At 53.0% G+C, this 13,790-nt stretch overlaps 1 protein-coding gene across 2 annotated transcripts in view; it reads right to left on the reverse strand.

Annotated features, from left to right (window-relative positions):
- The window catches only part of atp8a1 (ATPase phospholipid transporting 8A1), a 102,705-nt gene continuing 88,915 nt past the window's right edge, over nucleotides 1–13,790 (reverse strand). For both annotated transcript variants that reach the window (XM_084469966.1, XM_084469965.1), the window contains 4 exons: nucleotides 5,052–5,140; nucleotides 4,636–4,728; nucleotides 3,180–3,271; nucleotides 1–1,516 (listed from right to left, as the gene is read on the reverse strand). In XM_084469966.1, the coding sequence (XP_084326092.1) occupies nucleotides 1,419–1,516; nucleotides 3,180–3,271; nucleotides 4,636–4,728; nucleotides 5,052–5,140 (372 nt within the window). In that variant the 3' untranslated portion in view covers nucleotides 1–1,418. The remainder of the gene's footprint in view (nucleotides 1,517–3,179; nucleotides 3,272–4,635; nucleotides 4,729–5,051; nucleotides 5,141–13,790) is intronic.

The following is a 13,790-nucleotide window of genomic DNA, read 5'->3' on the forward strand; positions in this document are numbered from 1 at the left end:
TCGTTCCCAGTTACAACTTTGTGAGAACAAACGTTAGCCTTTATCCTTTGTTATAACATGTGCCACAAGGCACTCAATGTGTATTTCACATGTCACATTGTACGAGTACAATACTCTGGTGGGGGGGGGCTTTTGTCTACTCAATAGTTGTGTATGTGTGTGAGAGTGTGTGTGTGTGTGTGTGTGTGTGTGAGAGTGTGTGGAGCACTGTTCTACGCTAGCTGGCTACGCTAAACTATTCTTGGCTAAGGTGGTCTAACAGGGGAAAAGAGGACTGGTTAGGCACCATTGGGATTGTTGCAGCCGAGTAATGTGTGGAATGCAATTACTAGTCACGAGCAATCAGCCTGCTGTGTAAAACATAGTGAGGAACTAGGCGTCAACTAGGTTGGCGGTGTCAAACTCAGGAACGGATAGGCCTACGCAGAATTAAATTAAAACCAGGCACAGTATTTACACGCTTTTTTCTAAATAATAATAATAATAATAATGATATAATAAAACATATTAGAAGAGCAACGGAAAAAACAAGTGGTGGATGTATGTAAGGCCTTGTGAGGCGTGTTTTTGGAAGTGCAGAAACAAAACAGAGGGATGGGTGAAACACAGTCAAAAGCGTCTGGTCTGAAGCGGTCCATTCAGGGCTGGAATACACTCGAGGGTGGGATTATATTTGGTTTAGATTGGTGGTTCATTTTCGCTTTCTTCCCTTGTTGGAGACTTGGAGGTGATTGTATATACGACTGCTCTTTGGCAATCCGTGGAAAGGACCCCTGCTCTGTGTGACCTCAAACAGAATGCCCCATCCCCTCTCTCTTCCTTCCTCTTTTACACTTAACAGTACATTGGTGTTACTAAAAATTCGAACTTTAATCCGATGAGGCGTTCTAAACTTTTTTTTTTGGCTCAACATTGATGATTTTGTTTACCTTTCTTCCTCTCATCCAATGGGAGGCGAGAGTCGACCCTGACCAATGGTGCTGCAACAGTCAGGAACTTCAGAACGCAGACTCAAAAGCAAACAAACAAACAAACTAACATAACAAAAACAAACAAAGAGTGCAAGCACAGTGCTCATTATGTCTGCTGGACACACAACTACAGCATAGTGAATACGCAAGTCAACACATGTCCCTCCTTATCAATCATCCCTTTCATAGTTTACTTTCTTTTTTTCTTTTTTTTAAGTAGAACAAGACAGATCTCACATCTCCTCCTCCGCCCGCCTAGTCAGATCGGATACTTCCTGTATCGCGTGGTCGGGGGTGGGGCCGACTCTTCCCCGACCAATCAGGGCCCTCCGCTCCCAAACCACCACTGCTAGGTAACGCGACTGCCGTCGATGACGTTGTTGTTGGTGTTGTTGTTATTTTTTAAAAGATGGCACCGGGGGGCGAAAAAGAGGAGGGGCGCAGCCCTCACCACTCGCTGGGCCGCTGCTTGGTGGTGTCGTACACGCGCACCACCTCCGACTGCGACACCACGCCGTTCTCGTCCTGGGAGAACGCGTAGCCGTCTGACCCGGGACGGAGGGAGGGAGGGGAGGGGGGAGGAGGGGAGGGGGAGGGGAGAGAGAGAGGGAGTTAGCATAGAGACGCACCAAGACAGAACCAAGGGGGAAAACCGACATGACAACACATGAGCTTAACATTAATAAACACAGAGCGTCCATTTAAAATGTATTCCAACCGGACTTAAAAGGAAACAGAGCTGAACAGAAAACAACGACATGAATTAAAAAATGAAGTAAATTAAATTAACAATGAAATGTCTCGGCCCGGATCCCCCTGAGTAAAGGGCTTTTTGCCGGCCCTGTCGTCTATCTTCCTTTAATAGGGTCCACACTACAGCTCAGGCTAGCGTCTAGGATGCCCTTCTGACCTTCGACCCCCTGGACTCACCTTCAGTGGTCAAATGACACCGGCCACTACCTGGAGGCCAGCGGGCGCGTTCAAAGGGTCGCCCGCTGAGAGGAGTGCATTGTGGGAAATAACAGCGCAGCGAGTGAGTTGTGTTATCTGGCTCTTTTAAGGTTTTAGGGAAACTGCACTCTATGCACTCCACACGGGGAAGGAGAGTGGAGGGGCAAAGCAATGGAGTGTGGGCGGGGGGGGGTGGGGGGGGCTACTGGGACAGGGTTAGAATGTGTAGTTCTACTGGTATGACTGGGAAAGATAAGAGTTGTGTCACACACTACGGCGTCGACACGCAACGAAAAACACACACTGCACACAAAACAAATGCAACAACGAAAAGGAACAGAGAGAAACAGACACAGAGCAACACACACGCACACACACACACACACACACACACACACACACACACACAGCAAAAAAAAACAACAGAAACCGACTAAAGCCACAAACCATGCGGTGTGCGTTCGACTGCACATCCTACGAGAGGCCCTGTTAGTGCGGGGGATGGGGGGGGGGGCCGAGGGGGCCCCCGGGCTACAGGGAGCCGTCAGCACCGTCGGAGCCAACAGCCTTGAGGACAGGATTATAGATGGGCACTTCCTGCAGCGGTCCGCGGGGGGACATAGCGAATAACAGCCCTGTGGGGGGCACGAAGGGAGGAGGAGGAGGAAGATGTCCTCTTCTCCCCCCAGAGTCGGCAGGGCGGGGGGGGTGGGGGGGTATGTGTGTGCGCGTGCTCAACGAATAACGACACGCTTCCTGTTTCCCCTGACTGCCTGCTAACCCCAACCCCCCCCCCATCTCGCCCCCCCCCCCCGCTCTCCACCCTCTCCCATCCCTGATTTGAATGGAGATTAATCACAGAGATCTAAACCCTGGGGTGAGGCGGCGTGGGGGGGGGGGTCCTCACGGCGGGGGACGCCTTCACCCTGGGGCGACGGGAGCAGAGCGAGGGTGGTCCGGTGAGAGGAGGAACGACCAAACAGAGAGGAGGGAGGAAGGGGAGGAAGAAAGAAAGACAGAATGGAAGACAAAAGGATAGAGAGAGAGAGAGAGAAAGAGGGAAAAGAAGGAAAGAAGGAGAACCAGAAAGGAGGAAGGAAACGGAAGTAAAGGACGATACTAAAGGAAAGGAAAGGAAAGGAAGACGTAAAATGGAAGAGAGATAAAAAAAAGAAGGAAAGAAATAAAGGAGGGAACAAGGAAAAGAAAAAGGAAAAGCGAGGCAGAGAGCGAGGAGGAAGGAGGAGGGGAACTCACGGAGTAGGTTCTGCTGCATGGAGTCGGAGCGGTACAGGCTGACCGTGCTCTTCTTGAAGACGTTCTTCAGGAGCTGGGCCCGCTCCGTCAGACTGGGGGAGCGCACACACACGGACACACACACACGGACACACACACGGACACACACACGCACACACAGTGAGTTTAGGCCTCCAGCAGAGCGCTGCGGTCAGGTTTAATGATCCATACATCAAGTGTCTCCACTACCGTGGGGAGGAAGGCATGGCAGCCAGGCGCCGCGGAGAAAGAGACCATGTAGGGAGACTCGACGCCGGGCCTCACTGGTCCTCACGTGCACACTGGTGATTCTGTGATGTCTGAATGGCTACCGGCGTGTGCGTGGTAACCGGTCAGAGGAGCACGGCTCTCGGTGTGCATCGTGTGTGTGTGTGTGTGTGTGTGCGTGCGCTACGAGGAAGCCTTGTGGATTTATGCGTCCGTGTGGCTCTTTTACAGTGTTTGCGCGCTCCTAATTAAATGAGCATCTGCCGAGGTGCTTGCATGAACCGTATGCTGGATTCACAAGATGTTGGCGCGGTGCACGTGTGTGTCTGTGTGTGTCTCTCTGCGTGTCAGTCTCTGTGTCTCTGTGTGTGTGTGTGTGTGTGTGTCTCTGTGTGCGTGTGCATGTGTGAGAGCAGGGTGCGGCGGGCCGGGGCCCAGAGGCCTGCTGGGTCTGGGCTGAGCGCCAGGCTGGCGGATCACTTTCAGCGGGCAGGAGATTTCACACTGATCTGCCCCCCCGTGCTAATGCCCACCGCAGGGGCCACGGGGGCTCCCCCGCCCTGGGCCCTGGGCCCCGCCCCGCCAAGAGAACCGCCGGGCGCTGGGGGCCGCGGTAATGATACATGGACCCGGGCTTTTATTTGAAAAAAAATAAACTTATTAAAAATAAACACCTGATGTCTCGCGGAACAATTCCCCCGCTTTGAAGGCGCTACGTGTTTGCGGTTTACGTTTTTTCTACGTCCGAGCCTTTTATTTATGACATGTCGAGTTGAGTGAGTCGTGCGAATGGAGGGGGTTCTCTGACTGAAATGGTTTGCGTGTTCAATCCTTTAAAAGCAGAGCCTGCTCCCTGTGTACGTAAGTATACGGTTTCAGGCCTGCACGGCCGCGTATGAATGTGTAGGAACACTGAGACGTATAGAACAACCATACCCACCAACCCACCTAGGTGCAAATTGCTAGTGACAGTAAGAAACCCTTTCCCAGACACTTTATCAACTCAAACATTCTGAACTCAAGGGCCATGTACACACACACACACACACACACAAACACACATAATTGTATAGCGAAATCGACTTTGGCATATGAAACCTGATGTGTTTTGAGTTTCTATGCGGTTGACATAGGGCCCTATCAGAGGGCCCCCCCCCACGAAGAGGGGACCGCTACAGGGCCCCCGGCGGAGAGAGAGAGTGCACCGTACCTCTTGCCGTGGACGACGGCTCCGGGGTCTTTAGACAGCGCCTCCAACTCCTGGACCTCGTCCACCAGGGTCTTGAAACACACCTTCTTCACACTATACACACACACACACACACACACACACACACACACACACACACACACACACACACACACACACACACACACACACACACACACACACACACACACACACACACAGGACAGGGAGAATTATCCCAACCATTACTCCCTGTGTGCCCCTGAGTAACAACAGACGAATCAGAGCATCGCCTGACCCCATAAAACACCCGCGGTTCACTGGTGAACGGAGGAAAATATATAGGACCCTTTCTAGATAGCTCCTTAAAAGCGCGCTTTCCCATGATGCACCCCTTCCTGTACGGGGTGGGGGGGGGGGGGGGGGGGGATACTCACACTTTGTAGGCCACGTCAAAGACCAGCGAGGTGGTGGGGATGAAGACCAGGCCAGTCCAGAAGACCCCCGAGCTGAACATCATGTCCGCCTGACCGAGGGAGGAACACACACACACACACACGCACACACACACACACACACACACACACACACACACACACACAGGTAGATTAATGCATCGTCGGGGGTGGAGGTGGTAATCTGAGAACCACACACACACACACAGCTGGAGGCACAGCCAATATCCTCCTCCTCCTCCTAGGGAGGAGATCCTGTGACAACAAATACACAAACTCATTACAAAACTCCAACACAAACAAACAAGCTGCGCTGTGGAAACGAAGGCGGAGGCCTCATACAGAGCAGGTAATCCTCTGTGATCCCCCCCCCCATCCCACCCAGATCTGGGTGGGATGGGGGGGCTGGGGTGGGTGGGATGGGTGGGTGGGGTGGGTGGGATGGGTGGGTGGGGTTGTGGCCTGAAGGAGGAACCCGGGAGCGTTGATGAGAGCACTGCTCTTTATGCAGGAAGTGTCCTGCGACCGGCTTCAAACAGTAGGGTCCCTTTTAACCCTACACTGTGCAATGTGTTGGGGGGGGCGGGGGGGGCTGGGGGGGTAAAGGCCCCTGGGGAGACATCACAGCAGATGGACCGAGGCTGCAGGTGGCGGAGGAGAGGTTTACACTTTGCGTTAAAAAGGTGCATTTCGCTGACCACTGGATGGGTTGATTTAAGCTGATGTCGGAAAGCTATGAAAGTAGAGAAAATAACGACTCCCTTCTCCCTTCCTTCCTGGGGCTGTATTCCTATCACTGTATTTTTTAGATTCTTGAGATAATATGAATAAAAACAATAAACAAGCCAATATGGACTTCCATGTCGTGTTTATGCTGTGAAAATTGTCCTGGCTCTCCGTCCAACAGCCTTGAAGCATTGCATCTAAAAGGTCAAAGGTTAAACGTTTGAATCCCATTGACGCCGGCTCTTAATGAACTGCGGTATCTTGATATTTATATACATATCATTAATCTAAATATAAATCCCCCAAATATTTTGGGGGCGCCAAATGAATCGTCCATGTGACATTGAAAGTGTTGTGCTTTGCCACGGACACACAATCCCCGGCAGGGGGAAAACGTTGTGATCGCATCCTCACCAGCGATACTAAACACAGAGACCCTTTATTTGCATTGGCGCCGACCTTAATCCACACATCACGCTAGCCCGCCAAGACAAAGAAACAAAAGCCGGTGAGATAGCTGTCCGCTCGGATGCAAAAAGCCCTGTCGGATCACAACACAAACCCTACGTCTTCATAACCCTCTTTGGCTCGGATCTGGCCCTCAGTCAGGCCTTAAAAACACTAGTTCCATCTGAATGGAGCCATCATGTGGACAAGTGAGAGGTGTGGTTTTGGATGGGGTGAGTGCGTGTCAGGGGTGGGTGGGTGGGTGGTGGTGAGGGAGCATCTGGAGCCCAGAGGGGAGGGAGGGGGGGGGGGGGTCGCCCTGGGGTGGGCGGACCCCCGTCAACTCTCCGGGAGAGAGGGCCGTGTTTGCTTTGGCCCGATTGCATTGAAACTATCTGTCATTACGTGTCAAAGAGCCGAACGCGCGCTCCTCGCATTGCACGCCGGGGCCTTTGCACGCTTGTGTCACTTGTTCGAACCGCTGGGGCCCCAGACAATGTCCTTCCTGTAACCTGAGGCACGCAGGGCCATGGGAAGGAGCCTTGGAAGACACACACACATGCCGACACACACACACACACACACACACACACACACACACACACAAACACACCTACATCAGCACGCACAATCACCGTCAAACATAAACACACACACACACACACACGTGCAATCAGTGTCAAAAGTATTAAAGTGTTCAGGTGCGCTCCAATGAGCTAATCTGTTGGTCATTACAAGCCAATGGACTTTGATGTCTGACACAACACAGGGGAGGGAGGAAATCCCAAATGACTGGAAATCAAAACGTCTTTCCTACAGTCTGAAGCGGCACGGCGATGAATGGAGCTTTTCTGTGTTGCCGGGCGACTGAAAATATATACGATTAAGGAAAATTGCCCGAGCCCACAGGACATTTTGACGTCAATTTGTAATTGACCCGGGCCCAGGAGAAATGTCCTCTATCCTAAAGACTATTCAATTATTTATATTTTTAACAGAGTGCACATTTTTAAAAATCGGAAGAAGTATTTTTCACGAAAAGTATCGGCCAATAAGCCCAGAGTGTATGCTCTGCATATTAAATTAGAGACTGCCAGAGGACCTCCACATTTTTAAAACCTTGGCCCCAAACAGACTGTCCTGCCCTGACCGACCCCGGGGAAACCCCTCCCAAACCAAGACAGGGGCGGGTGTCCACCATACCATTCCGGACCAACTTTCTTGTGACACCGTTTGAAATGAATGGAAAAACTTTTCTCTAAATAAAAGCGCAGCAAAAAAAACCATCCACAGATGTTTGTCTGTAACGGGGAACGTTTGAAAGGGAAGCCGCCCTCATACCCGCTGAGCAAGCAGTGACTGCTGCATGTTGGTGATGGCTCATACCACGGGCCCCAGGGGAGGTGAGACAGAGAAGGGGTCAGCTCGGAGGGGAGGTTGTAGAGAGAGAGAGAGAGAGAGAGAGAGAGAGAGAGAGAGAGAGAGAGAGAGAGAGAGGGGATGGGGGTGAGGGGAATGGGAATTTTCAGGGCAAACTAATAAACTTGTCTGGTTGTGCAGACGCTCTGCTATGGTGTGATGTTTTGACAGGCCATCCAGCCCCCTCCCGGCCAAGGGGACACACACACACACACACACATACTAACACAAACACACTTACACAAACGCACGCATGACACGCAGTGCAGACATACAGAAAAATAAAAAGACAGACAGACGGGCAGGCAGACAGTGGGACACACACACACACACACACAGAAAAATAAAAATAACAGACAGACGTGCAGACAGACAGAGACACACACTAACAAAACCAAACCTGCCTAATCAAAGACACAGCACGCGAACACACACCCCCTCCGCTCTCTTCTGCAAAGACAGAAACCGTGGCAGCCATCACAGAAAACAGCGCGAGCGAAACACGCAATAAATTCAGCAAAACCACCCCCCACCCCCCCACCCCCCACAAAAAAAATAACCCAAAATATGGGAAAGACATTTCAAATCAAACGCCAACGCATAAATCTGCAGCAGGAGGATGTCAGCGGCGGTGATCCTGGTTCTGCGCATGCAGGCCCCCTTAACCATGACCATTAGCGGGGAGCGTTGATCCCGGGAGTACGTCATGCAAGGAGGAGGCCAGCCAAGCATGGGATATAGGCGCTCAGTGATAACAACTCCAAGAATGTTAATGCGGGGGCCATTGTGATGGTGAACGCACGCAGAGGCACACACCACCGAGAGGCAACGTCCCACACCAGACACACACAGACCGAGAGAAGAGCTATGGGTCTCACACACACACACGCACACAAACACACGCACACACACGCACACACGCACGCAACTGCAAAACATAGCACACACACAAACACAGGGAGGCTAACGTAGAGACAAGCACAGACTCACACGTTTTCAACTGCAACCCAAACCCACTAATTGCTGATGAAACGGTCGTGATGTCAGTCAATGCTAATATTGAGGCTGAAGAGGCTGAATACGCAGCTTATCAGGGTGTTAAATTAACACTGTTAATCAGGGAAGGAGGGGGGAGTCGTGCTCCTGTCCCAACAGCCAGATTAGATCTACAGGACCCCAAACAAACACAACAATGGGAACAGGTACGGGGCTGCCAGGACATTAGGTTAAGAAGACAGGGAAGGACTGCTGTGAATGGAAGATTCTGATATGAGAGAGAGAGAGAAAGCAAGAGCAAGAGAGAGAGAGAGAGAGAGGGAGAGACTGAGAGAGAGAGTGGAGAGAGAGAGAGGGCAAGAGCAAGAGTGAGACAGAGAGCAAGCGAGAGAAAGCGAGAGCTAGAGCATGCGCGCGCGAGAGAGAGAGAGAGAGAGGAAGGCAAAGGTGTACGTTGGGGTCCCAGCATGTGGCAGCTCTGAAAGCAGAAGCTCGGGGGTTTTAAGGCTGGATGAGGCCCGACAGGAAATGCAGAGCGGCACAGAGGAACCTCCGCGAGGAAGACGAAGTGCAAAAGTAGAAATAGTAGTAGCAGTGGTAGAAGAGACCATAAAAGAGAAAAAACGTCAGCGCACGAAACAGAAGCGAGGTCAAGCCCAGAGACACACTTTATCTCTTAGCAAAAACACACAAACTCCCGCAAGAAAGTCGACGAGTGGGCCCTCAGGGGGCGATTCAGGGGACAGCCAATTTGAGCGCAGCTGACCTGGGAACACACACACACACACACACACACACACACAGGGGGTTCATCTCCCGCTCTATGACGGGTGTGTGTCACCAAGACCCTGAGCCCTTCATTAGACCAACACGGGGGTAATAAATCCCTTGGATAAACACTCAGCGTCTCCGCGCAAGTCTGCAGGGGCCGCGGCTCCTCAGCTCTGCTTTCAAGGATGGGCTCCCGCCCGTTTAGAAAAACACAAACCCGCAGACCGCGAATCATGGCTTGATTCTTCAAGCAGGGCAGACAAGAGTCTTTATTTATCTCTGCATACGTTAGGCTCGTCGCGTCGGTGGGAAACATCGGCCCGTGCGTCCCTTTGTTGTGCACCAATGCGTCCAGCGGGCCGGCCCCCGTCAGAACGACGCAGCACGGAGGAGCGATGCGATGGGTTTTCCATGTGCGGGAGAACTGGTGTGTTTTCCATGTGCCACAGTGACAGATCCAACATGGCCCCTGAGGGAGGGTTCCCCCCCCCGCCCCCCCCCCCCCCCCCCACTTCATAGGACTCACGCGTGGCTCTTTGAGAACAGAGCCACGGGGCCCTCAGCCCCACTGGAGGGCAGAACAAAGTGAACGGCGGAGGTGTCGGTGTCTGATTTCCTCGCTACGGTTTCTCACAGGTTTAACAGCGGCGAAGACCTACTCGGGGGCTGGGTGAGGTGGAGCTCCAGGGTGGGGCGTTTTTTTTTCCCCCCGTAGAATAGTGCCATGCCGTGTTTCGAGACAGAGATATATGAGGGGAAATTCTGCACCATCCCACACTTACTTCTTCTCCATTACGAGATCACACCTGCACGCACCATCTGTTACCAAACATGACCCAACAGCACACGTGTTTCTGTTGGGCTTGGACACGGAAAAAAAACCTGTGGTGGCCTGGGTTCAAGATGGACCTTATGGTCTGGGAGTGGACAGGTTGGCTGGGGAGAGGTGAGGTCAGAGGTGAGAGTATATGAGCGAGAGGGAGAGGTGAGGTCAGAGAGAGAGAGAGAGAGAGAGAGAGAGAGAGAGAGAGAGAGAGAGAGGGAGGGAGAGAGAGAGAGAGGTGGAGGAGAGCTAGAGAGAGAGAGAGAGAGAGAGAGAGAGAGAGAGAGAGAGAGAGAGAGAGAGAGAGGTGGAGGAGAGCTAGAGAGTGAGAGGCGGAGGAGAACGAGAGAGAGTGAGAGGTGGAGGAGGGCGAGAGGTGAAGGAGAGCGAGAGAGGTGGAGAGGAGAGCGAGAGCAATAGAGAGTGAGAGAGAGAATCCAAAACAGAACGAGAGAGCGAAAGATACGGGACGGGGGAGGGACAATTCTGAAGGTGCACACTTCAAAGGAGGTGGTCGGGGGCGATGTGATGCCCCCGTGACGTGTGCTGTATGCACAGCTGTGGGTTGAACACAGACCCCGTCTCCGCCAGAGGTAACGCAATCGGTCCCACCGCAAGAATCTCCCCTCATTCCTCCGTAAATCCCCTCAATATCTCAACGCGACGGCGGCGGCGACGGCGGCGGCGACGGCGGCGGCGACGGCGGCGGCGGCGGCGGTGGCGGCGGCGGTGGCGGTGGCGGCGGCGGCGGCGGCGGCGGTGGCGGCGGCGGCACGCCCTGCGGTCCACCGCTACGCTGCACATGGAGCTCACGGCGGAGAGAAGGCTGCTTGCCGTGGGCACCCGTGCACGGCAGTGTTTTGTTACAGACAGAGGAGCCGCCCAGGTGGCATTTACATTTAGGGCGTTTAGCAGATGCTTTTTTGTCTGAAGCGACTTACAACGGTCCACACACAACATTCACACACCGACGGAGGCGGCGTCGGCGTCGACCACGCGATGGCGACGGTCAGCTCGTCGGGAGCAGTCAGGGTGAGGTGTCTGGATCTCTAGGAGGAGCCAGGGATCGAACTCTTATCTCCTGTGACCTTTGGAGAGATGACGGACGGAGTAAGATGACGGGAGCCGGGGGACAGAGTCTACCTGAAGCTGGCGCAGCGAGGTGTGGCTAAGCCGCAGAGCGACCGGCTAGGAGGGGGGGGTGGGGGATTACATCACTTGTAGAGAAGAATCGGACATCTCCCCTTCGCCACCCGTGTCCGGGCAGAATGGACGGGGTACGCGGCCGTCGGGGTGATGGGTGAGATTACCCCCCCCCCCCCCGCCCCCCGGGTGTCTCATGACCTGTGGTGACCGTGAGGGGCGAGGAGAGAGCTGGTGTAACCGCTGACGGATGTGTTTCTGATCCAGCCGTGTTACAGTGCGAGGCACGGTGCGTGGAGAGAAGCCGTCTGAAAGGGTGCCGGTGTGGGTTGCACTACTGGCCCTTCGGCGGTTCACAAATAATAGAGAAACGAGGCCAGGACGAAACGCAGAGAAGATGTGTGGGGGGGGGGGAAAAGATGAGAAAAACATGTGAGGGACAAAAGACATGTGATGACACATGTTAAAAGAGAGAGAGAGAGAGAGAGAGAAATACATTTTAGAGTTTGAAAGAGCTTGAAAGAGTGCATCCAGGAGGAGGAGTTGAAGAATGTGGATCAAAGGGAGAGAAGGAGAGCGAGGTAGGGGGGGGGGGGGAGTGAGAAGAGAGCACGAGACAGACTGACCGACCGACCGACCGACCGACCGACCGACCGACCGACCGACCGACCGATCGAGAACGAGGGAGCGGGAGAGATCGAGAGATAAGAGTGCGAGAGTGAGGGAGAGAGCAAGAGACGTATCAGTCGGGTGAGGTTGACCCTCGTCCTCGTTCTCGGAGGCTTTCGAGGGCTCTCAGGTGGGGATGCCGTCTGATGTTTTCTCAGGTGTCAGGGGCGGAGTAGGGTGTGTGTGTGTGCGTGCGTGTGTCCGTGTGTGTGTGTGTCGTCGGGGGGGCGTTGGGTTACACTGCTGGCTGCAGGGCGACCCTTACTGTCGTCATCCAGCGCTGTGGGCAGTGGATGAAAGCCACCCACTTCTGACAGACTGCTTACTGGAGGACTAGTGGGTCGAGAGGGGGGCGTGTGTGTGTGTGTGTGTGTCTGGGTGTGTATCTTGTGTCCGTGTGTTTATGCGTGTGAAATGGATGAGGAGACTAAGAGAAAATCAAAGCAGAGGTCCAGGCGGGGTCTCGGGGGCCCCGAGAAGCAGCCAATGTGCCTAAACTCTCATGGCCAGCCAGGGGGGGAAACGCACAACTCCAGTGTGTGTGTATGTGTGTGTGTGTGTTAGAGTGTGTGTGTGTGTGTGTGTTAGAGTGTGTGTGTGTGTGTGTGTGTTAGAGAGTGTGTGTGTGTTAGAGAGTGTGTGTGTGTGTGTTAGAGAGTGTGTGTGTGTGTGTGTGTGGGTGTTAAAGAGTGTGTGTGCGTGTTAGAGAGTGTGTGTGTGTGTGTGTGTTAGAGAGTGTGTGTGTGTGTGTTAGAGAGTGTGTGTGCGTGTGCGTGTGTGTGTGTGTGTGTGCGCGCGCACGCGCATGTGATTTGCTTTTGTTTTTACTGTGACTCTTGCCACCCCCCCCCCTACCAGAAGAACGCGTACAGTCCTAACGTCACCTGCGGATACTCAGGAGCGAGTGAGAGCGACGTAACCCAAACACATGGCTAATTGGCCCAATTAAGTCATTACATAACACAAGCCAGAGGTGGGACCCCCCCTCTGGTTCTGCTCAGAGACCCCCAGTGTCAGGTTATACAACAACAGTCAAATAAAAAAAAAGAGAAAGAAAAAAGAAGAAACCCAAACTGGGGGTCGAGTTCACGGCGTCTGATGATTTAAGGGATCCTGAGTTAATGAGTGATGGGCACCGTCACGATCAAAGGACTGGCTTTGTGCGCCGGACGAGGAGAGTCGTGTGTGTCTGTAACAATGTGTGTGATATGTGTGTATCCCCTCTGTATATATACTGTATGCGACCTGGGCTGATGAGCTGGTGTGGTTACGTCTGCTTACATGTAATCAGTGTGTGTTTGTGTGTGTGCGGTTGTGTGCGTGTGGTTGTGTGCGTGTGTGTGTGTGTGTGTGTGTGTTGCGTCTCGGTTAGCCAAGCTGTGGGAATATCTGCCTAAGTGAAAGCTTCTGTGTGTTTTGTTTACGTCCCCTGAAGTGTATCCCGTGTTCATTCGCTGTTGTTTACAGTGCTAGTGAGACAGAATGCACACGTGTTTTTGTGTGTGTCTGCGTGTGCTTGGGTGTGGAGATTGTGCGCGCGCCCTGTTTATGTATCTTTTCCCATTGTTAGTGTCCGTCTGAAACTCACCTCGTCTCGCTTCAGTAGCCCTAACTGTTCGGCTGCAACGCGCGTTTCTGCTGGTGTTTGTGTGTCAGGCTAGTGTTTTTTTTTGTCTCTGTTATAGTTTGTGCATCTGTCAGTGTGCGCTCTTGTTTGTTTGTGTCTT

This window comes from Micromesistius poutassou (assembly GCF_964030765.1).
Source record: "Micromesistius poutassou genome assembly, chromosome: 6".
In the NCBI taxonomy this organism is placed as follows: Eukaryota; Metazoa; Chordata; class Actinopteri; order Gadiformes; family Gadidae; genus Micromesistius; species Micromesistius poutassou.